Source organism: Xenopus tropicalis, chromosome 5 (assembly GCF_000004195.4).
Source record: "Xenopus tropicalis strain Nigerian chromosome 5, UCB_Xtro_10.0, whole genome shotgun sequence".
Classification (NCBI taxonomy): Eukaryota; Metazoa; Chordata; class Amphibia; order Anura; family Pipidae; genus Xenopus; species Xenopus tropicalis.
This window is the reverse complement of record NC_030681.2, coordinates 65,516,186-65,539,470: the sequence shown is the minus strand read 5'-3', so window position 1 is coordinate 65,539,470 and position 23,285 is coordinate 65,516,186. Positions and strand designations below refer to the sequence as shown.

The 23,285-nt window shown below is 36.9% G+C and overlaps 1 protein-coding gene across 2 annotated transcripts; it reads right to left on the bottom strand.

Moving 5' to 3' along the window:
• Window positions 1–1,783: 1,783 nt before the first annotated feature.
• On the bottom strand, window positions 1,784–21,977 carry smpdl3a (sphingomyelin phosphodiesterase acid-like 3A). 2 transcript variants are annotated; one of them, XM_012963075.3, is made up of 8 exons: window positions 21,886–21,977; window positions 18,616–18,829; window positions 17,765–17,909; window positions 11,897–11,993; window positions 9,962–10,140; window positions 6,039–6,219; window positions 3,569–3,693; window positions 1,784–3,036 (listed from the first exon to the last, which is right to left on the bottom strand). In XM_012963075.3, exons 2-8 carry the CDS (start codon window positions 18,627–18,629, stop codon window positions 2,725–2,727), a joined length of 1,053 nt encoding a protein of 350 aa, XP_012818529.1. In that variant the 5' UTR covers window positions 18,630–18,829; window positions 21,886–21,977; the 3' UTR covers window positions 1,784–2,724. The 2 variants fall into 2 exon arrangements, with proteins under 2 accessions (XP_012818529.1, NP_001025618.2); NM_001030447.2 differs by lacking the exon at window positions 21,886–21,977 and adding an exon at window positions 21,343–21,484 and having other exon boundaries at window positions 2,579–3,036.
• Between the last annotated feature and the right edge of the window lie 1,308 nt (window positions 21,978–23,285).

The window sequence follows — 23,285 nt, the reverse complement described above, 5'->3', positions numbered from 1 at the left end:
ATGGGTCACTCAGAAGGAAATTTTAAAAAAGACTTGAACATTTAAAGATAAACAAAGGTCTAGGACCGGACTGTATTCATTCCAGGGTATTAAACGAGTATAGCTTTGTGATTGCCAAACCTCTTCACTTAATTTTTCAGTATTCATTGCGGTCTGGCATGGTGCCGAGAGACTGGCGAATTGCTAATGTGGTTCTGTTATTCAAAAAGTGATCCCGTTCTTAGCTTGAAAACTATAGGCCTGTTAGTCTGACATCAGTGGTAGGAAAGCTTTTGGAAGGAGTAATAAGGGATAGAGTACTTGAATACATTGCAAATCACAATACTATAAGTTTGTGCCAGAGCCCTTTAGTGTAAAACAGATCTTGTGAGACTAATTAATTTGCCTTTTCATCTACTTAGACTTTGCTAAAGCGTTTGATACAGTACAGCAGAGAAAGTTAATGATAAAATTGAGAAATATTGGCCTAGAACATAATATTTGTACTTGGATAGAGAACTGGATAAAGGATAGAATACAAGTGGTGGTAAATTAGACCAGTGTTGTTAGTGGAGTACTGCAGGGGTCAGTCTTTGGTCCTTTGCTTTTTAACTTATTTATTAATGACTTGGAGGTGGGGAGAAGGATCTGGGGATTTTTGCAGATAACAAGTTGTCTAATTCCAAGCAGTGTCATTCCGTGGGTACTAAAGCAAAAAAGGGCATTAAAAAGGGCATTGACTCAAGGGATTAAAACATAATTTTGCCCCTTTATAGGACCCTGGTAAGGCCTCACCTTGAGTATGCAGTGCAGTTTTGGGCTCCAGTCCTTAAGAAGCATATTAATGAGCTGGAGAGAGTGCAGAGACGTGCAACTAAATTGGTAAAGGGGATGAAAAATTTTAACTTTGAGGTTAGACTGTCAAGGTTGGGGTTGTTTTCTCCAAAAAAAAGGCACTTGCGAGGGGACATTATTACTCTGTACAAGTATATTAGAGGAGATTATAGACAGATAGGGGATGTGAGGGCAGTGAGGTTGTGTGATGTTGTGATGGCAAATTCTGTTAATGCCTTTAAAAGAGAATTAAATACTAAAAATTAATATGGCTGGAAATGCCATATTTTATATACTGATTATTATTGCACCAGCCAAGTTTCGGCACCTCTATAGTTTCTTGGGGCATCACCATACTGTTGAAAGTGTCTGCAACGCTGACAACGCTGCAAAGCTGTTGACAAGCTAAGCTTAGGGGTCATTGCAAAACATCAAGCAGAAAATTTGGTTTGTTTGTCATACAAGCTGATGCTACAAGGCTGATTATTAATCCAAGCAACCAATCAGCAGGAAGCATTTACTGGTGATTATTTTAAAAATGTAAACATATTATTGGTTGCTATTGGTCACTGCTCCTGGGCAAACTTAGTTCAATATATACTAGTTTAGTGACCTTGTATACCATTGATCTTATAATAATGGATGTTGCTTTCCCTTTATTTTTTGTTTGTATGAACACAGGAGGGCCTAAAAAGAAAGATAAGTAATAAAAAGTAACAATAACACTTAAATTGTAGGATTATTAGGTTTTTGACTTCTGGGTAAATGACCCCCGCATTTAAGAGCTGGATAGAGGCAGAAAAAGAGCAAATAATTCAGAAACTATAAAAAATAAATACCAATTAAAAATTGGATAAGAATAGACCATAATAGACCTATAACCTTAATTTTAAGTAGCTGGATACAGCAGACACAGCAACTTTTGTTCATAATATCCATATATAAACATACACATTAACACAGCAAACCATTTGTGTGCAAATAATTATTTAATTGATAACAATTATTTTACACAAAGACCAGCTTTGCATGGGTTTTAATTCTGAAATATATTTGTATCTGTTGTGCACAGCCTGAGTTAAGGCAAATGTCAGATCAGGTGAATGGCATATATTTCCAGCAAGCTGAAAATCGCTGCTGAAAATACCACCATACTCCTCCTACCTGTGCCTGCACCCGAATGAATGGAATGCGCTCAAGTTCAGGCACATGTAGCAGATATCTGCATAAAAACGCAAGAGAATGCAAAGTCTAGTGTTTTTATGCGTATTTCGGCTTCATGTGCCTTAGCGTACTCCATTCATTCGGGTGCAGGCACAGGTAGGAGCTTATGTCGCATATTTTCGGCAAGCATTTTTCAGCTTTCTGAAAATATATGCCATACGCCTGGTGTGGCATCATCTAAGGCAAAATCTTAGGAAATAAATTATACTCAAAACATTGTAACAATACACATAGTATTAATCTGCATTTTCCCTATTCTTGTAATTAGGCCCAGCTTTGTGGAAAGGCCATAGAGATAGAGATAGATCTGGACCAAGAGCAGCAAGTTGTTAGTGGTGGCAAACTGCCCCACTTTTCATTTCATCTTTGACTACCTGCCTTTATCCAGCTGCAGCTCTGTATCTGCCAGGAAAAAACAATGTAAGGGCAATGTGACAATATGATATTGGTTGGCTGTGGAGCAGGGAAAAGGTAAGAAAGAGGCAGAGAGTATGCATCAAGGATAATCAGAAGATACTTTTCAGTTAATATTCTGTTCAAATTTTTTTTTTTTTTTTTTTTTGAACGGATGAGATTTCATTTGATTAAGAGGGTTTTGCTTTCAGGGGCAAAACTGAATACTTTATTTAATCATTGGTTTAGGGCAGACAGAAAAATCTTAAGATGCTTACAAGAGCAACATGTTGTCTATTTAAATTCCTTACTCCCAATGATGCATTTTGTATAGGATTCCTCATCTACATATTGAATGGCACATATTTGCTGTAACTTGCAGAGAGGATCACAGCCAACTCTTGAGTCAAAGCTCACCAAGTAATTTTTGTAATAGTATAGAAATTCAATGCTTTCTGGCTGCTGAAACCTTTTTACAAGGCCTTCCAAACTTTCTGGCTGCAGATCCTTTATTTGGTATGTTTTAGTCATAATATATTCCAGATTCCATGAAGACTCATTCTTTAAGTTTGCTTCAGTAAGGTTTAAGAAATAATGCCAGAGATCCTTAAAAAAAACAAAAACAAAAAAACAACACAGATTTATTTATGCATTATGCTTAGGTATTGCAGCAGTTTACTTCAGAGACTGTACAAATCTACAAGAGAACAAAGCACAAAACTGCATTTTTATTATAATATAATAAATATTATTTAGCATAGTGTACATTTTAATTTCTGCTACTGAACAAACTTTAAATTGTTATTTTACACCACCTCTAACCTAGCATAACGTGTACAAGTCAGTAAAAAAAGTTCAGCACAAAATTATGGTATAAAAGTATTGTAAAGATTAAAGAGAGTAGAGAGTAAAAAGCAGCTTTACTTAATGCCATTTATTTCCAAATATCTTTATTTTTTTGCAAGAAAATCATAACACAGTTTACACAGCAAGTATGCTGGATATCTCAGAGCGATGGCAACATTGTGCATTATGTTTCACTGATGCATATAATGTTATGTAGCAAGGAATGTATATTTCTGTTGGTACCTGCTTTTAAAATTCAGTTTTTACAAAATGTTAGTTAATAACTACTTACAAGTAAGTGGTAGTCAGTGGTATCATACTGATATAACCGAAATCCTGGATTATTGGAATCTGTCTCCAATGCAGACCTTATTGGTGTGACAGCTGGTGTAACAAACACAGAGCCAACTGGTTTTTCTATAAGGCAAGCAAAGAGAATAAATAATGTGCCATGTATGTAAATGACACGTTTCTAAACCCAGATTTGTACATACCCTGCTCTCATAGACACAGGCACAGTTTGCATGTAGGGGCATATTTAATAATTAATGTGGTTTCCATGATTGCAATTTTAAACAAAATGATAATATAGGGGCTTGTTGTTTTTTTTTCACAATCACATGAAAATTATTAAATCAACCCCATAGTAAAGGAATGTCTTGGAAAATGTCCACTGTAAAATCATCAGCACAGTGTTCAAACCCTAATAAATTCCCTTTAGTACAAGTATGTGACCAGTTATCCTGAATTTTGGCGACCTGGGTTTTCTTGGAAAGGGGTCTTTCTGTAATTTGGATCGCCACACCTTAAATCTACTAAAAATTTCAAACATTAAATAAACTCAAGAGAAATTATTGCCACAAATATGGAGTCATGTTTATTATGTGCCATGTATGTATTTTTTTAAGCTGTAATATTGGCAGCCATCTCAGTGCATTGTGCCTGATTCTGAGCTTTCAGAAGGAGCCAGTGCTACACAATAGAATTGCTTTCACATAAGCTATTGTTTCCAGTACTCTTTTAACTGGAGATGTCATGAGCCGGACATGGAGTTTTTACTAATAAAGCTGTTCTAAAATCTATTACTTTTAGCAAAACAGGTGTCAGGTAGCTACCTTGCTACCTTCCCATTGTTCTGCTGGGGGAAAGAAGGAAAGGAGGGGGGTTATAACTCAAACTTGCAGAGCAGCAGTAAAGTGTGACTGAAGTTTATCAAAGCACAAGTCACATAGCTGTGGCACCCTGGGAAATGAAGAGCATGGCTAATCCCATGTAAAAATTACATATAAAAAAAAAAATCTGTTTGTTCCAGCAGGATTCTGCTAAAGAAGCTCTATTAACTGATGCATTCTGAAATATTTTTTTCCCATTTACAGTCTCTATAAAACATACTGCATAAAACAGCCCATTTGTAAAACACTGCTTCATTTAAGTACACAATTTTTATAAAAATATACTTTTCTAAAGTGTGTGCTTTGGAATAATCCTAAAAAACTGCCAAGTACTAAGGGCCACCCCCTGGTATAATATGATTAATGGTGCACACAAAGAAACCAAGGGCACACATGCATGTTAGGTCACATCAGCAAATGATTGGACAGGGCTCTGTTTTTTACTTCCACACTTCTTTCTGTTACAGTTAAGGTGGCCATACACGAGCAGATCCGCTCACTTGGCGATGTCGCCAAGCGAGCGGATCTTCCCCCGATATCCCCACCTACGGGTGGGCGATATCGGGGAGCATTTAGGTAAAAAAAAAAATAATCCGATCGTTTGGCCCCAGGGATTATGTGGGCGGCAATGGGGCAGTCGGATCGGGGACCGCATCAACGAGCCGATGCAGTCCCCGATCCGACCGGATTTTCTAACCTGGCCGATCGAGATCTGGCCAATTTTAGGCCAGATATCGGTCGGCCAGGCCGCTCTGCTCTCCCCATACACGGGCCGATTAGCTGCCGAATCGGTCCAAGGGACCGAAATCGGCAGCTATAGTCGGCTTGTGTATGGGGACCTTTAGTGCCATAGATTCTTTTAACTCTCTATTATCAGGCGTTTTGAATATCCAGCCAGGTTGAATGCTAACTGCAGCTTGAAATAAAAGCAATTATATTGAGATAATGATATGTAGAACAACCAAATTAATCTAAAATGTGTCCTTGCAATGGGATCTTGATTAATTGACAATTTGACAGCTAAGTGATAAGTAAAGTCAGTAGAGTCAGTTTTGATAAATGTAAGGTTGTGGACTTGGTATATAAATATACAGGCTAGACAGGGAATGCTTGATAAAAAAGGACATAGAAGGGCTTGTAGATAGTAAACTAAACAGCAGGGGGCAGCAAGATATTGTCTTCAGTTATGTCAATATAATAATAGCTTGATAAATATGCAGTGTAGCAAAGTGTAGCATAGAATTAATTGTGGTAATGTGTTTTATATACAGCTAAATATGTATGTATATATATATATATATAAATATATATATATGACACAGGCAAGTCTCACTATTGTAACACTGCTTACCAAAAGGAAGACCACATATCAGTCTAGTGTGCGTAGGCCAAAAAATGTTAATGCTTTCAAAACACCTGGAAAGGATCTCCAATTACTTCTTGCTTGTGATTGTTAATAGAATCATAATCACATTGTCACAAAAGCAATATGATAGTATTTGTTCAGCATTTGTGCACATTACAGTATACTGTAGTATACAACCTGTAACTTATTTCAGTACACACATACTGAAAGAAAAGTAATTTTACCTTTTTCATCTAAAAGTACCATAATGCTGTCACGGTGAGTGTGCCCATAAAATTGTGCAGTTATCACATCACTGTAATTACGGAATATTTTGACCAGCCTTTCATTAAATGTTTCCCTCATAGCTGGGGTGAGTCTTGCAAAAGGTAGATATCCCACTGGAACATGTGCAATAATGTATACCTACAGGAGACAAGATGTAATATATATTGTCAAAAGTACATAATGTAGCTATCACTGTTTTTTAATTAATGAGGATCAGGGAAGGAATATATGAAGGTGTAATGGAACTATACCAATAAAATATTATTTTAAGTACTGGTGCTATGAACTGATTAGAAGAAAAAAATGGCAGTCTAGTAATTCAATTTAGGTATTAAACCCCCCTGTTAAAAAAATATATTGAGTGAATTCTCTAAAAATCTTTGAGATTGTACAGGTATGGAATCCATTATCTGTAAACCTATTATCCAGAGAGTTTTAAATTACAGGCCATCTCCCATAGACTGCATTATAAGCAAATAATTCTATTTTTTTTAATAATTTATTTTTTATCTGTAATAACAAAACAGTTCCCTGTACTAAATCTTAACTAAGATATCATTAATACGTATTGAAGGTAAAACAATCCTATTAAATTTGATTAATGTTTAAATTATTTTTAGTTGACTTAAGGTACAGAGATCCAAATTATGGAAATACCACTTATCTGGAAAACTCCATGTCCTGAGCATTGTGGATAACAGGTCTCCTACTTTTATTGGAATTTAAAAGTGTCAAAGAAAATAAGCTGCTGCTACAAAAAGAAAAAACAAAAACTATAAACATATATTAACATACTTACGAGTAAGGATAAAACAAAAAGTTGATGCCTGCATAACCAATACTGATACCAGCGTCAGCAATTGCACACAAAAAAAGTGAAACCAGTAATAAAAAAGGGATAAAAACAAAAAGCCCTTGACCTGCATTTCACATTAAGCTGATGTCCCACGGAGAGATTAGTCATCCGCGGTAGATCTCTGCTACCTCCTGCAGGCAACTTCAGAAAACTGAACTGATGCAAAGGCCTTTCCACTGACAGTTCTCTTTGTTGTCAGTGGAAAGGCATTTTGGACCACTTAGTTGCCCGTGGTGGCAGAGATCTATCACAAGCAACTAAATTGTTCTATGGGACATAAAATACATTACACTTTACTGTCACACCTTTTAAGAGCAAGACCCATTTTGGTTGTAACATGTCAGAATCTGATTGGTTGTCATTGTTAATGACAAACACAGATTGTTAGATCTCCTCTAAAAGGGAAACAGAGATATTGCGGGTACATTGGGAGACTGATGGAGTACAAATCCATCAATCAAATGGAATTATACCCCTATTTTGACATGGGTTCATTCAGTTGGGCTTCGTTCATTCAGTGCATAAACACTATCTGAACTTCCAGAAATAAATATAAATGGGAAGAATTTGTGCACCACCTACTATAGTAAGTAGAGGGACTTCAGGTCCCAGAATTCATCACTTTACAATAACACAAAGTGAGGGAGGGGCTTGCATTACATTCTTAGCATAAGGGATCTTGGGAAATAACTTGTGTAATGTAAGATGGAAGTTCAAACACTGTTTATATACTAAATAAATCAAACAAATAGGGAGGTATATTTCCTCTTTAAAGGACAACGAAAGGTTTATAAACATTCTGGCTGAAAAGAAATGCATTCTGTATAAACACCTGCTGTGCAGAGTGGATCCTGTGTCCCTTCTTTCTTTCAGATGTAAACGTACTGCCTGTACAATCCAAGTCACAGGGCTGGGTGACATAGTCAGAATCTCTCATTTTCCCACCCCGCTGCCGCTGACACAGGAGAGTCGCATTACAGTGTTATCACTGCTACTGCGCATGCTTTTAATTTGAATACCCCTTCCCTTCTCTTTGCAGGCGCTAATATCTTTATTTGCATGCGTGTCACCCTGATCCCAGTTAGCCCACCCCCCAGCCAATAGGAACCAAAGCATCTCATTGCTATGACAACGCTTGATTCCTTTACATTTACACAGAGCTGTGGGCACAAATGGCGCATGCCTACTAGCGAGCAGTAAGAGAACAGGAGAAGCAATACCTCTTTCAACATGGCGAAGCCAAAGGGCTAAACGAGCTGAAACTATGAAATTTGAATGACTACTTAGATCTTCTCTTTGGTGAGCCCTAACTATAGCGACCTACCTTTACTCAAAGAGAACTAATAGCATGTTAATTTTGACTTTCGTTTTCCTTTAAGAATCCTTTTGGTGCTTGCACCAGCACTACACTATCCCCAAAATTAATAGGGATCAGCCCACAAAATAATCAGGTAATTAGAAGCTATCTTTAATCTCATATCTTTAAGCTCACAATCTATTCAGTCAGTCTAATATAATCCATGATGCATATAATGCATAATAAATATGATTGCAAAATGCATTGGAAAGGGAATCTATATAATATTATGCATGGGATCAGAGAACCCTTTCATCTGTTTTTGCTGCCAGTGACATAATCCAGCCTGTTTGCAGACAGGAGAGCAATCTGGTTGGGAGGCCCAGTGCACCTCTAGGAAAGGAGGGGGACCTAGTGCCTTGCTTTGGAGCCAGAGGTTTTAAAGGATCCCTGCTGCAGTAGCTGGCCAGAGAGCCAGATCTGAAGAGCAGAGCGCAAAGTTGCTGCCTGGTAATCTGACTTCTGTGAAAGGGCTGCGACTTACTCTGCTTGGAAGAAACATTGTGTTTCAGCAATATAAAGAGAAAGTTTTTTATAGCCAAGGGAAGGTTAAATAGACCACATGGGGGACAGTGTTTGCATTGTAAAGTTAAATTTGAACTTCTAAATAAAGTTAATTGTTGTTTCTGCAACTGTGTGTGATTTATTGTCCTAGTTGAAGACCACTGAGGTGTACTCCTCAGTGCCCAATAGGTGAAAGCACTGCACTGTAAATCCCAGTTCCCCAGTATCTTTTATAGCAAAGAGGGTCAGACTACTGGATTCCAAACACAGAAACTGCACCAGTTCATGAATGTGATCCCAAAAGGGTTAAAACTATGACTAAACAATTAAAGCGTATCATTTAAAACATGGCAAATTCAATCAATGTTTTTTATTATTTTATTTGCACATCACACTTTATTTCCAATAAACTGAATTATTTTTTCTTCGAGGCAGATTTATCAAAGTGTGAAATTACAACTTTCTACAGAAAAACTCACCAACTTTCTATTCAAGCCAGGATTTGTGACGAGGCCACAAAGGTCCGGGACTAGGGTGGCATAAATGAATTAAACCCAATAGGATTCTTTTGCCTCCAATAAGGATTAAGTATATTTTAGTGTGGATCAAATACAAGGATCTGTTTTATTATTACAGAGAAAAAGGAGATCAGTTTTTAAAAATCTAAATTAATTGATTAAAATGAAGTCTATGGGAGATGGGCTTTGCGTAATACTGAACTTTGTGATAATGGATAACGGATCCCATACCTGTACCAAATACATAAGCTTGCATTCAAAATATTAAGCATCTTGTATGTTGCATATACAGGTATGGGACCTGTTGTCTTTCCATAGTTTGGAAAGACTACTAAAGAATCATTAAAATGTTAATTAAACCCAATAGGATCATTTTGCCTCCAATAAGGATTAATTATATCTTAGTTGGGACAAGTACAAGGTATTGTTTTATTATTACAGAGAAAATGGGAAATTTATTTAAGAATTAGAATTATTTGCTTGTAATGGAGTCTATGGGAGATGGTCTTTCCGTAATTTGGATCTTTCTGGATAATGGGTTTTCAGATAATGGATCCCATACCTCTATCTGTTCTTTGTCCAAAATAAAAATCTATCTTCTATAATGTACACATTGATAGTTATATATGAATATTTTGCACCTACCTTTTCATTGTTTTGGCGAGAGATTTTTAAAGTGTCTTCCAGCCATTCAAATTGGTTGGCTGGGTCTGTCATGTTCACTGTCACCTTGTTTGGAGTGTAATAAAGATTGGTATTTAAACTGATGATCCGTAAAGAGTGAGCAGATTTGTTTGATTTATAAATCTGGGAATAATAACCCCCTGTGAATTTAACAAAAAATGCTTTCAGAGACTTGAACTATGGAATAATGTACACCCTACTGTAAAATATAAGGATATTATAAGTCACTAGTGATGAGCGAATTTTTTCGGCAGGCATGGATTCGCAGAAAATTTCCACATTTTGCCATTGGTGAATTGTTTTGTGAAACTTCAGCCAAAATTTGGAGGCAAAAAATTGTTGCTTGTCTAAAAGAAGTTTGTTATTGCGTCAAAATAACCGCAGTTGCTTAAAAATGTTGATGTGATATTGATGTGACCATGCCAAGGTGGGCGTGGCTGTGTTAAAATGGGCGTGGTCACGTAAAAAAGTTGTGTGTGACACCCACGGTTCTCAAATTTTTTACTGTTTCAAAATTTTTTATGTATTTTCGCTCGATTTGCTCATCACTATAAGTCAGAAAGAAGTTCCATGACCAAATAAAGGCAAGCGACGAAGGCCAAGTGCTTTCATACAAGGTCATAGAACTCTTGGGACTTCTAATATTCTCTTCGTTTACAAGAGGGGTACTTTTTTTTTAAATAAATTTCAGGGAGTCCTGTGAGACAAATTACATCATTAAGCACCAATTATAACTACCGGTAATAAAATTTTACAGCTAATTTGTGGCTCTTGTTTATTATACTAATATCGAGAGACCCAATTTTAATAAAATAATATTTATCTTATACAATGGCGCTGTAATCAATAGTAAAATAAAACATCTTATGTAGTGCTTGAAGAAAGATTAATACATGCAAGAAAACATACTTGAATGAATACTATAGCCATTATGTTACAAAAGCACTATTAAAGATTGTTTTATAAAGACAGTGGGGGTAATTTAAAAATTTGTGCAGCAAAAAATGAACATATTTGCCCTTCCCCTGTTTACATTTATAAAGCATGACAAGAGTGGTGCAGTTAATGGGCAAACATAATTGTGAAATTTATATTTGCAGTGCAAATGTCCTTAAAGCTTTTTAATTATTTTAATTAAATTGCAAATATTTATGTGCACACTCTGCATCTGAGTTATGCCACAACTTTAGCGGTGGAAAAAATATTTGCTAAACTGATTTTGCAAATTGCAAATTTATATTCACAAAAAGAAAATCAGCACTATATCTGTGCATAATAAAAGCGAACAGAGGGCACGCTCATGCAAATCACAATCTCATTTGTGAATTTCTGTGCGCAATTCGCAAAAAAAGGAAAGACAGACACAGCAGTACAAAATTTTAACTTTTGGGAGAAAACATGCACAAACAACCGTTTGCAAAAAAAGTATGTGCTGCACAAACTTTATAAAAGACCCCCAGTGATTCCCATTCAACTTCACTTTTTTGTGCATGTTTCATTCATAAATAAGAGTTATTGCTCTAACATAATTTGCCAAAGGTAGGAAGAATATTTTTCTCAGATATTTACTGGTGAATAAAAGATCTTTAAATTTGTCCAAAAATACTCCAAACACAAAATTGTTGCTATAAGTATTCAGTTATGAAGCAATTGCCTCTTGCGGAATCTAGCACAGGTTGCAAGGTGCAGCACTTAATGCCTGCCATAGGCAGGAGGTAAGTAATGGGCCCCTTGCAGTCTTTGCTGCTCCCAAGATTGTATGCAATCTATGGGTTGCTAAATGGAGACAGTGTTATATTAATAGGGAAAGGGCAGGTATAATGGAAAAACTGCCATATGACATAAATAAAGTTGCACAGCAACTCTCATAAATCTCTGATGATGTGATTAACGTACCTTTACGGAAAGTGCTAAGTGCTTCTTCTGTTAACCACGGTTTCCAAAACTCTGCTACTGCTGTGTAAACCTCACTCTCCTTCACAGGAAGCTGATCCTATAAAATTGTGTTAGGTTATCAAGAGATCTTTCTATTTTACTACAGCATATGGTTATGCCATTTTAAATTCCATCAGTTATTATAAATGTGCTTTATTAACTTGTGTTAAATCAGGCAAGACTTTAAACATGAACATAAATTCAACGGACATACTAAAAAAGTTACAGGAAAAGCAACAAACTTTCACATTTTCTGAACATTTTTATGTGTAACATGCATTAGATTACCTTATCATTTACAGGCCCCAAAGTGAAAATAGAACAAATGCGAACATTTATGACTGACACTTGAGCTAATGCAAAATAAACTATGATAGTCTGTCTGTGTTTAATGTGCAAAAAAGCCCCTAAATGTAAAATGACCCAAGTAAACCAGGCCCAGTACACTCAAACTAACAAACTGCAAATCTAAACTGCATTTTAATATACCTGTGACTTGCTATAAATCCTGGGACCCCTGTTACAATAATCATATTTGGAAACTTTTTTAGCAGTGGGTGCAGAATGTGTTAATGGGGGATTAAAAAGAATTTCAGTTAATTAATTTAATGCTGATAAGACAAGTCAACCTACGTGCTGCAGTAGGTGGCATAACAAGTATGACACACATACAAGAAGCAACTTACTTGTCTCCACCCATATATTTTACTGTGTTTAAACTGGTTCTTCAACATAAAAAGTAAATGTTGTGAGTTCATTCTTCATCCTAATTGTCACATTTCAGTCTCTGATTAATATGTAATTATGTTTTGTTTAAACCGGTATGATAACTTTGTTTACTCTAATGGCAAACTTGTCACTAAGCACTATATAGTACTCACACATGGTCATAAGCATTGCAACTAAAAACAAAGATGCAGATGCAGATACAAGACATTGTTCCTGCAATATTTCCATCTAAAGAAAACATATTTTTATCATTCTAAAGTCAGATTTATTCTCCCTCATTTGACTTGTGCATCATACTGTACATAGTTGCCAACTATCCCTAATTTCCATGGCAGGTCCTTGCAAACATGTGTCCCTAATATGTTCTTGCTCAAATCAATTTTAAGTTCTGCTCCAAGACTTAAAGGTGATATAAACTAAAATATTCATTAATGCTCTCAGCAGTTTTCTAATTTAAGCGGTTACTGTAATATTAGCAGTTCACTACAGTTTAGAATGCTAATAAAAGGCTTTGGGGTTTAAAACCTGTCCTGATTTTTTCTTGAAAAACATATTATTAAAGGATACTCATGTTCTGCCCACAGAATGCATGCACCCATCTAAGCACAGTTTACTGAACATATATTTACACTTACAAATATTTGCAACTGCACCACCTTTTGCTAAATTTTAGCAGTCACAATGACACTGGAATTTTGAGTGAGAAAGAATTATGGGTAAAACATGGTGACTGGCTATATATTTTTTACACTACACTAGTTTTAGCATTTTAATGAACATTTGTTATCATTTAATATGTGATAGTACAAAACTACTAACATGGGATTTGACCAAGAGACTCTAGCATTTAAGTCACATCTAGCAACCCATAAAACCCAAGTTTTCCAATAAGTAAATAAGAATAGAGGATTTATTCTGGTTGTATTGACCTACCACATTAATTACATGCTGACCCATGCATATGGTCATGATTAATATACGCACAAGCACAGACTGAACACCAGCTGCTCTATGTACGACAGGTGCAAAACCAATCATTAGTGTCATGGTTCACCGTTTTATAGCTGTCTAGACTAATGAATTAGGATTATGCAATTGCACCCAGTCTGTGTAAAGCAGCTGTATACAGTGGTATTATTTGGGTGCTTCTAATTTAAAGAATGTCTAAAGGAAGTAACTATCTTCAACAACTGTAATTAAAGCAAAAGCAGTCAAGTCATGCAGGTCATGTTTGTATACACTTTTGCTACCACTCACTGTTGTACTTTAATGGGTGCTAAAGTGAGATCTGTTTCTTTTAAACTGATATTGGAAAATATACCTTGTCTATAAGTGGTATTCATTTTATTTGACTTTTCTATACAGTTTTAGCCATGGGTGATTCTGCACCCTTTGTGATGCCCCACTACCAGCATTGCTAGTGCAGAGAGTCCAATTGTGCTCTCCACACTAGAAAATTGATTTAAATACAGCTCTTAAAGTTACCAGGAGTGGATTTTTGGCACCCCTATTAACTTGTTGTGGGGCACTGCTGCCTGAGGCACCTTCGCTTCGCTAAAGTATTATCGCATGCATTAAGTTGTATATCGCGTGCGTTAATTAGCGTGCAGAAATAATACTAACGCATGATTCACAAACACTTAGATGCGCTAAATATCACATTATTCCATGCGAAAATTAACACCTACTTGGGGCAGGTGGTTATTATAGAAAAATACAGTTTATGAGCTTTTGGCAACACAATATGGACTTTGCAGTGTGATTTATTCAAGTATGTGTTGGCCCTAGAGTGATGCAGCCTCCAGTTTGCAGGGAAATGGTCATTTTAAAAAAAAAGTAGTTTTACGAACAAAATGCTGTGTATGGCTAATATGGCGTGCGCGCGAAAAGTAGCGCACGTGCGTTAATTAGCATATGCGACAAGTAGCGTGCTGCGTTAATTAGCGTGCGTTGCATCAAATACCGCACAACCGTCTTCGCGACTTAAATAACGCAAACGCATGTGATAAATAGCGCTCATTTTAACGCACTTTAGTGAATCAACCCTATAGTCACCAAATGCATTAATTTGAATGGGAGCACACATGCATATTGCTTCGACATGGAATTATGAAAATACATCTATAGACTTGAAGGACAATGACTCATATAGTATGTTGGTGGTGTTTCCACTGCCATGTTCTTCCTGCAGCCAACAATCTACATCATTTGCCACTGTGCTTTTCCACGAAATCTCACACATCTGTTTTTTCAGGTTAATTTCTAAAATATTGCCCATGCCAATATTTTTATGAGTTTGTAAAAACGAGAAGTCTGGTCGTGGCAAACAGCATTCAAAACAGAAAGACAGCAGTTGCTCTATTACACAGTATTATCCTGTTTCTCCTGAAAAATGTTACTGCTTGCTTAGATCTTTAAGACACAATTTTTTTTCACAAGTCATCTGTCAGATATAGAAATCATTTTTTATATGTGAGAAAATCTTGCTTTTTAAAGTCATAGCTTTTATGCATTTATTTACTAATCACAGATTAATGCTTGCTGCACTGGGATCAGGCAAAAATTCACCTTTCCCCTTTAAGTATTACCTTTTAACCTCCGCAATGTTTTCATTTATGATATCCTATGTGTTGTAGTTGCAGAAGATTAAGCAAATAGCTGAGAAGAGGGCTGGGAATGCAGTTTTCCTTTACTGCAGTAAACTAATTTATATTTTTTACCACTGGCTATGAAATCCCTCATCCCTTATTCTCAGAATAAGCATAATTATGTACCAATAATTGTCTTCAGCTGTATGTAGTAGGCCAAAGTATGGGGAAACAAATATTGCTCAAACTATAAGATGACATGATAAAAAACATGTTTTAAAGTTTCAGTATGTGGTGGGGAAATTCCTAAATTCCTGCCAGGGTTAGAGAGAGAATCTAGTGTTAAATTAAGACCAGGGAATAGAGAGCCTCAGACTAGAAGCTGCACAGCAGTTATAGAGATAACGAGTAAATAAGTGTAATGTGCAGGTTTTTCTGCACTTCAGAGGACTAGGGTATACTAATACTTGCAAATAATGTTGGTATTGGGCAGGTTTACACATAAGAAAATGTAGGGTTGCAGATAAAGAGGTTACACAGGCTTAATACTCCTCTGCTTGCTGCTTTTGAAGGAGAGAGAATGCCCAGAGCAACACCCATTTTTAAAATAATTGGTGTAGGGATGCTACAACCACATGGCAGTTTGGCCATTCTGCCTGCAGAATACACAAAAAAGGGGGGCTGTGGAGATCCATTGGACTTCCATTGTATCTGTATATTTTACTTGTATTGCTCCCACAACCCCTTTTTGTGTGTCCAGTTCTTCATAAAATAAATGTGTTTTATAGTTGGTCATTTAAGAGAGGCAAAATTACCTACTGTATTTACTATGTGTGAATATGCTGTATGGATATTGACATTGTTTCTAATTTATGTTTGTGTCCCTTCCTTGAATGTATACTTAGTGACCCATAATAATACCTGCTTAGCAGTAACTAAAAGGCATGGGGGAAGCCTGTATTCTCGTGCTGACTACAACTAGTTACCACATGACAATGAAGTAATTCACATTCAAAATTATGTAGTCACATTCAAAATTATGTAGTGGAGAATGGCATTATGAGCAGAAATCAGCATGGCTTTATGAAGGACAGGTCATGTCAGACCAATTTAATTGCTTTTTATGATGAGGTGAGTAAGAAGCTGGACAGTGGGGATGCAGTAGATATAATCTATTTGGATTTTGCCAAAGCATTTGATACCGTTCCCCACAAACGACTGCTTTCTAAGCTAAGGTCTATTGGTCTTAGTGAAGTCGTTTGCACATGGATAGAAAACTGGCTACAGGATCGGGTACAGAGGGTGGTTGTTAATGGTACATTCTCTACTTGGAATAAGGTCCTCAGTGGGGTCCCTCAGGGTTCTGTACTGGGTCCACTTTTGTTTAACTTGTTCATAAATGACTTAGGGGCGGGTATTATGAGTAATGTATCAGTGTTTGCAGATGACACAAAACTCTGCAGACCAGTCAATTCTATCCAGGATGTGACATCCCTGCAGCAGGATCTTGACCAACTGGCAATCTGTGGCAGATGAGATTTAATGTGGATAAATGTAAGGTCATGCACCTGGGATGTTAAAATATGCAAGCCCCGTATACCCTTAATGGGACTGCACTAGGCAAATCCATAATGGAGAAGGACCGTGGAGTCCTTGTAGATAATAAACTTGGCTGTAGCAAGCAATGCCAGGCAGCAGCTGCAAGGGCAAACAAGGTTTTGAGCTGTATTAAAAGGGGTATAGATTCACAGGAGGAGGGGGTTATTCTTCCCCTTTACAGAGCGCCGGTAAGGCCCCATCTAGAATATGCTGTTCAGTTTTGGTCTCCAGTGCTCAAACGGGACATTATTGAGTTAGAGAGGGTCCAGAGAAGGGCAACTAAGCTGGTAAAGGGTATGGAAAGTCTCAGTTATGAAGAAAGACTGGCCAAGTTGGGTCTGTTTACACTGGAGAAGAGGCGCTTAAGAGGTGACATGATAACTATGTATAAATATATAAAGGGATCATATAATAACCTCTCAAATGTTTTATTTACCAGTAGGTCCTTCCAACGGACACGAGGGCACCCACTCCGTTTAGAAGAAGGGAGGTTCCATTTAAACATTCGGAAAGGATTTTTTACAGTGAGAGCTGTGAAGTTGTGGAATTCCCTCCCCGAATCAGTCGTGCTGGCTGATACATTATATAGCTTTAAGAAGGGGCTGGATGGATTCTTAGCAAGTGAGGGAATACAGGGTTATGGGAGATAGCTCTTAGTACTAGTTGATCCAGGGACTGGTCCGATTGCCATCTTGGAGTCAGGAAGGAATTTTTTCCCCTCTGCGGCAAATTAGAGGCTTCAGATGGGGTTTTTTTTTTGCCTTCCTCTGGATCAACTAGTAGTTAGGCAGGTTATATATAGGCATTATGGTTGAACTTGATGGACGTATGTCTTTTTTCAACCCAACTTACTATGTTACTATGTTACTATGTAAGTCTAATCATAATGTAAAAAATTGCTTCAACAAAATACCTGGGGCCAGTAGTCATGGTTTCCAAGAGCAGGAAATACAAGAAGATCAGGTAAGAGGCTGCGAATGGTTGAAGTCATATTGCCAATCACATCTATCACAATTTTTGTGGAAAGTTCTTTCACTGGAATATGAGGTGGGCTGTCACTGGAAAATATACAAACATTACCATTCCTCATGAAAGAAATCAAACACAATATAATGTAAAATGCCATAGTTATTCAGTAGTCATTCATGTTTAGAAATATATCGATAAAACTCAAAAATGTTCCTTTCTGAAGCATAGACCAATCATTTGTGTAAGATATATTCATCTTGCTGGGTATATTGGAAACAGGTTTATAGGAGTCAGGTTTAAAATGCAGTCTTAGAGCACAAAGCACAAAAGTTGGGGGATTATTTACAAATCTAACTTCATCTATATACACTCATCTTTAGCAAGTTTTTCCATATACACACAACTAACTTATATCTAATAAATGCAACACTGATGTCATATCTGGTACTATGTGCACTGGTGTGCTATAAATTTGAGTAAGAAAAAAAAATGCCACATGTTGCACACTAAGCACCAATAAGGCTAGTTTGTGTCCACATCTGTAAATCAAGTGCTTGTTGTGGGACACACTTTTTGCTGCCATTCCCCATCCCTCTTGTTACATTGGAATTCTTAAAAAGAGCACTGCTAGCTTCTTGGGGCAATGGCACGCGGGGACATCATGGGGAGATTGCCACAAGTAAATTACATTACTGTCAGCAATACGGCTTTATTGCTTGAAAATACATGCTTTTGTATTTTTCTTTAACATTAGTATCTACAGTACAAAGTTGGTCTATGCTCTATAGGACTTACCCTGTCCATATCATGAAATCAACTTTTTGATGAGAGTCTTTTATGTACTGAATTGCAGATAAAATTAATTCATAAGGGGAGTCACACACAAAATCTCCAAATATTCCAGGATTTGAAGCTTTGGCACCCTTCGAAGATAAGCAAACTTTGGTACGGTCTTCAGTAATGTGATAAGAAAAGTCCAAATGTAAGTCAGAAATGTGCCAGAACTGCCCTGTATACAAATTATTTTAGAGAAAATGTTCATTAGTGCACATATTTTTTCTGCATTTTCCAAAGCAATGCACAGTGAAACAGAGCAAAGGCTCCTAAAGAAATTGCATTATGTTACCCTTTGTGGGGTACAGGCTGAAAAAAGACGGCAGTAATGTAGCTCTAATAGCCCCTTGTTTGGGTCTAAACACTAGGATTTCCAATTAAATCTACATATTTTATCTATCCACATACTTGAGGCCAACTGTGCAGTACAAACTTTTTCAACTTCTGCATTCATGTAATGAAAAGCCATGTGATTTTAAATGTACAGAAATATAGGTGGCAGGTATGAGGAAATATCTAACATTTTCCTCATTTCAATGTTACACTTTTAACATCCCCTGATGACCTTAAGCTATCAATCACTTGTTAAATTTAAGAACAGCATCAACAACTAGAGGGAACAAGGTTGCAAATTCCCAAACAATAGGCATGAGTTATTAAATTTTCTTTTGATAAGGCATAGAGGTACAATGACTTCCTAGGTACAATGTGCAAAGGCAGTGTTTGGGTGCAACACCCACAAGCATTGTGTTTTTACGTATAATTCCAGCATTACTGCAGCTACATGGGAAGTTGCATCTACTACAAATGCTTTGCAGAGTTTCATGAATTGTGCTCTATTGAGGCTGTTACCTTCAGAGTGGCTATGGCATCCCCTCCAGTGTCAATGTACACGTATGACATCAAACATGGAAATATAATTTAACGTGATAAGTTAGCAATGTCCATTGATACAACCCATTGAGGGTAATGCAGCAAATCAGTCTTTATATGATGTAATTTACAGTATATTAATGGATCTTGTGTAATAGATAGATGCAGTGGTTCTGGGTGCAGGCAAGGTAGAAGGCAGATGCCAGCGTAGGGGCTTATTCACAGCCTTTGTTTTCACACAGGCTAAGAATCACACTTTGCAATTTGTAGCCCGGGTTGTGTAGCAGCTACAAAATGCAAAACATACTCTGTCATAGACAATACATAAACAAAAAAACACACAAATCATGTAATTGCTCACAAATTCATAAAAAGACATCAGCACACTAATGGGGAATGTGAAATGACATTCTCCTGATAAATGTTCCAATGGCGGGGGCTAAATGCTGAACTCCGTTATGTGTGTGGTGTACTTTTGTAAGTGTGTGGGTTTTTTTTGTTTTTTTCTGTAACTTGGCATAAATAGATATATATGTATGTATATTTTTATTTATATATATATATATCTTTATAGTGCTACGTATGTATGCAGCACTGTACAGCAGAATAATAATTAAAAAAATCATAGAACAAAGAGGTCATTACAATAATAAATACAAAGTATAGTTAAAGTAAAGGGGTTGTTCACCTTTATATAAACTTTTAGTATGATGTAGAGAATGCTATTCTGAGACAATCTGCAATTGGTCTTAATTTTTTATGATTTGCAGATTTTGATTTTTTTATCTTTTTGTTCAGCAGCTCTGCAGTTTGGAATTATAGCAGCTATCTGGTTGCTAGGGTCCAATTTAACCTAGCAACCAGGCAGTGGTTTAAAAGAGAGACAGAAATATAAATAAGTGAGGGCCTAAATAGAAAGTTAATGAATAAAATGTAACAATAGCAATAGCTTGTAGCCTCACAAAGCAATAGTTTTTTGGCTTCTGGGATCAGTGACCCCTTTTTGAAAGCTGGAACGAGTCAGAAGTAGAATGCAGACAATTCCAAAACTATACAAAATAAAAAAATAAAAAGCAATTGAATAATAGCAAAGAATAGGCCATTAGGTCATACTAAAAGTTAACCTTAAGGTAAACCACCCCTTTAAAGATTAGGAGCTAAGTGTCAAAGAGACAAGAGGAAGGAGGTCCCTGCCCTGTAGAGCTTATATAAAAATGTCTCTAAAATGTCCTTACTGAAACATTATTCAAGTATAGGACTCGTTATCTGGAAACCCGTTATCCAGAAAGTTCCAAATTACAGAAAGGCTATCTCCCATAGACTCCATTTTAATCAAATTATTCGCTTTTTTTTTTTTTTTTTTTTTTTAAAGTATTTCCTTTTTCTCTGTATCCCAGCTAAGATATTATAATTAGTCCTTATTGCAGCCAAAACAATATTATTGGATTTAATAACTGTTTAAAATATTTTTTAGTAGACCCCTTATCCAGAAAATCCCAGGTCTCGAGCATTCTGGATAACAGGTCCCATACCTGTATTTTCCCTTTAACTTTGAGAACACTGTAAGCAAATTAAGCAAATTACAAATTTTAAGTGGCTTTAAAGTTAATGTTAGTTAACTTAATGTTAAGGATTAAAAGTTAATTGGCTTTACAATTAATGGTAATGTAATTGCATTTGAAAGGAGTAATTTTTTGTTTCTTTCATTATGCAAAAAAACAGTTCATGGATGGTAATACCATTTGGTTTAATGTTTTGCCATTACATTTTTAGGCTGTAAAGAGCACAGGCAGTTGGATCTCCCAGCCCCCCTACCTGCGGTTTCTTCCTGTGTGGGATTGCCTTCTGGACTCAGGGGCATGGCTGAAATAACCAGCGGAGTGACAAGAAGTAAGCAGGCACAAAGAACTCCCATGTTATTGCTGTGACTAGTAGTGTTCCAGTGACGGTTGTGTTGTGTCTCTGTCCTATAGCTCTGCTGTGCTTCTGACCCACTGAGAATACTTCCTTGTTTACACAAGTGACAGGCTCAGGAAATTCTCATGTTACACACTGAACCTTCATGACATACACAGCATGAGTCATGTAACATCTAGCATTAGCTCCTTTATGCTATGAGCACTTGAGACACTGCTTCTGCATATGCTTCTGGCTGTGCTGCTTTAGGGAACCCTAGCTAAACATTTTAGATTTATATTACAAAACATTAGTGAATCATTCTTTAAAAGAATAAGATGTTATAATGGCACACTATATATCAAGGTGTCTGTACAAATATATACTTGGATTGCAGCAAACATGCAGTACTACTACTACCTTTTATATGTTAAAAAAATACTTTAAAATGGGTGTTATTACCTAAAATGCATGAAAATCTTAGTGATATTTTTCTGGCATGTTAGGGAAAAGATTGCTTCACAGATGGGGATTATACCTCACAGGTCTGGGATATTTATACAACAGTGCCTGTTTCAGCTGTAACAAATTAGTATTAGTTCTATAGCAATTAGCTATCCAACTGAATCCACTATTTTGTGATTTGGCAGAATCCCAAATCCATTGTAAATGATTTGGGCATATGCAAATTAGACAATGAAAGCACACATGGTAGAAATTTCTGTGTTCATGTGAGGAAAAGTCCCAAAGTAAGTTTAAGTCTGCATTCTCTCGCATTTTTATGCGTATATCGGCTACATGTGTCTGCACCCAAGCGTATCTCATTCATTCGGTTCATTCGGGTGCAGGCACACAGGCCCGGATTTGTGGAGAGGCCACAAAGGCCCGGGCCTAGGGCGGCAGAATTTTAGGGGCGGCATGCCGCCCCGCCGCAAGAACATTTTTAAATTTTGCTCCCATACAGAGCAGTCGGGACCTCTCCCCACTGCTCCGTATGGTAGTTAAAAGGAGCGTTCGCGCATGCGCAATGGGGAGATGGGAGATGAGTTTTTCCGCTTGCCAAAAATATCCGCCCTACGCCTCGTGTGGCATTAGCCTAAGGATTCGGTTCACTCAAGCACTTGGATTTAGCTGAATCTAAATCCTGCTGAAATAGGCCATCCTAGCCAAATCCCAAACTGAATTCTGAATTTGGTGGATTCTTATTAGCAATGCATTATTTTAATATAATGTACATTTAGTTTTTTTTAGTTTTTTAAAACCAATATTTATACCAGTTCATGTTGTTATACTTTACAATACAATATTTGTTATATACATACAGTGGCTTGCAAAAGTATTCGGCCCCCTTGAACTTTTCCACATTTTGTCACATTACAGCCACAAACGTGAATCAATTTTATTGGAATTCCACGTGAAAGGCCAGTACAAAGTGGTGTACACGTGAGAAGTGGAACGAAAATCATACAGGATTCCAAACATTTTTTACAAATAAATAACTGCAAAGTGGGGTTTGCGTAATTATTCAGCCCCCTGAGTCAATACTTTGTAGAACCACCTTTTGCTGCAATTCCAGCTGCCAGTCTTTTAGGGTATGTCTCTACCAGCTTTGCACATTTAGAGACTGAAATCCTTGCCCATTCTTCTTTGCAAAACAGCTCCAGCTCAGTCAGATTAGATGGACAGCGTTTGTGAACAGCAGTTATCAGATCTTGCCACAGATTCTCGATTGGATTTAGATCTGGACTGTGACTGGGCCATTCTAACACATGGATATGTTTTGTTTTAAACCATTCCATTGTTGCCCTGGCTTTATGTTTAGGGTCGTTGTCCTGCTGGAAGGTGAACCTCCGCCCCAGTCT

Excerpts from the sequence above, each read along its gene's own strand:
- smpdl3a (NM_001030447.2), bottom strand. The coding sequence starts at position 21,442 with ATGGGAGTTCTTTGTGCCTGCTTACTTCTTGTCACTCCGCTGGTTATT. Across the intron at positions 11,994-17,764 it reads ACCATGACTACTGGCCCCAG|GATCAGCTTCCTGTGAAGGA; the intron begins GTATTTTGTTGA and ends ACAATTTTATAG. Across the intron at positions 3,694-6,038 it reads GGTACTTTTAGATGAAAAAG|AAAAACCAGTTGGCTCTGTG; the intron begins GTAAAATTACTT and ends CTTGCCTTATAG.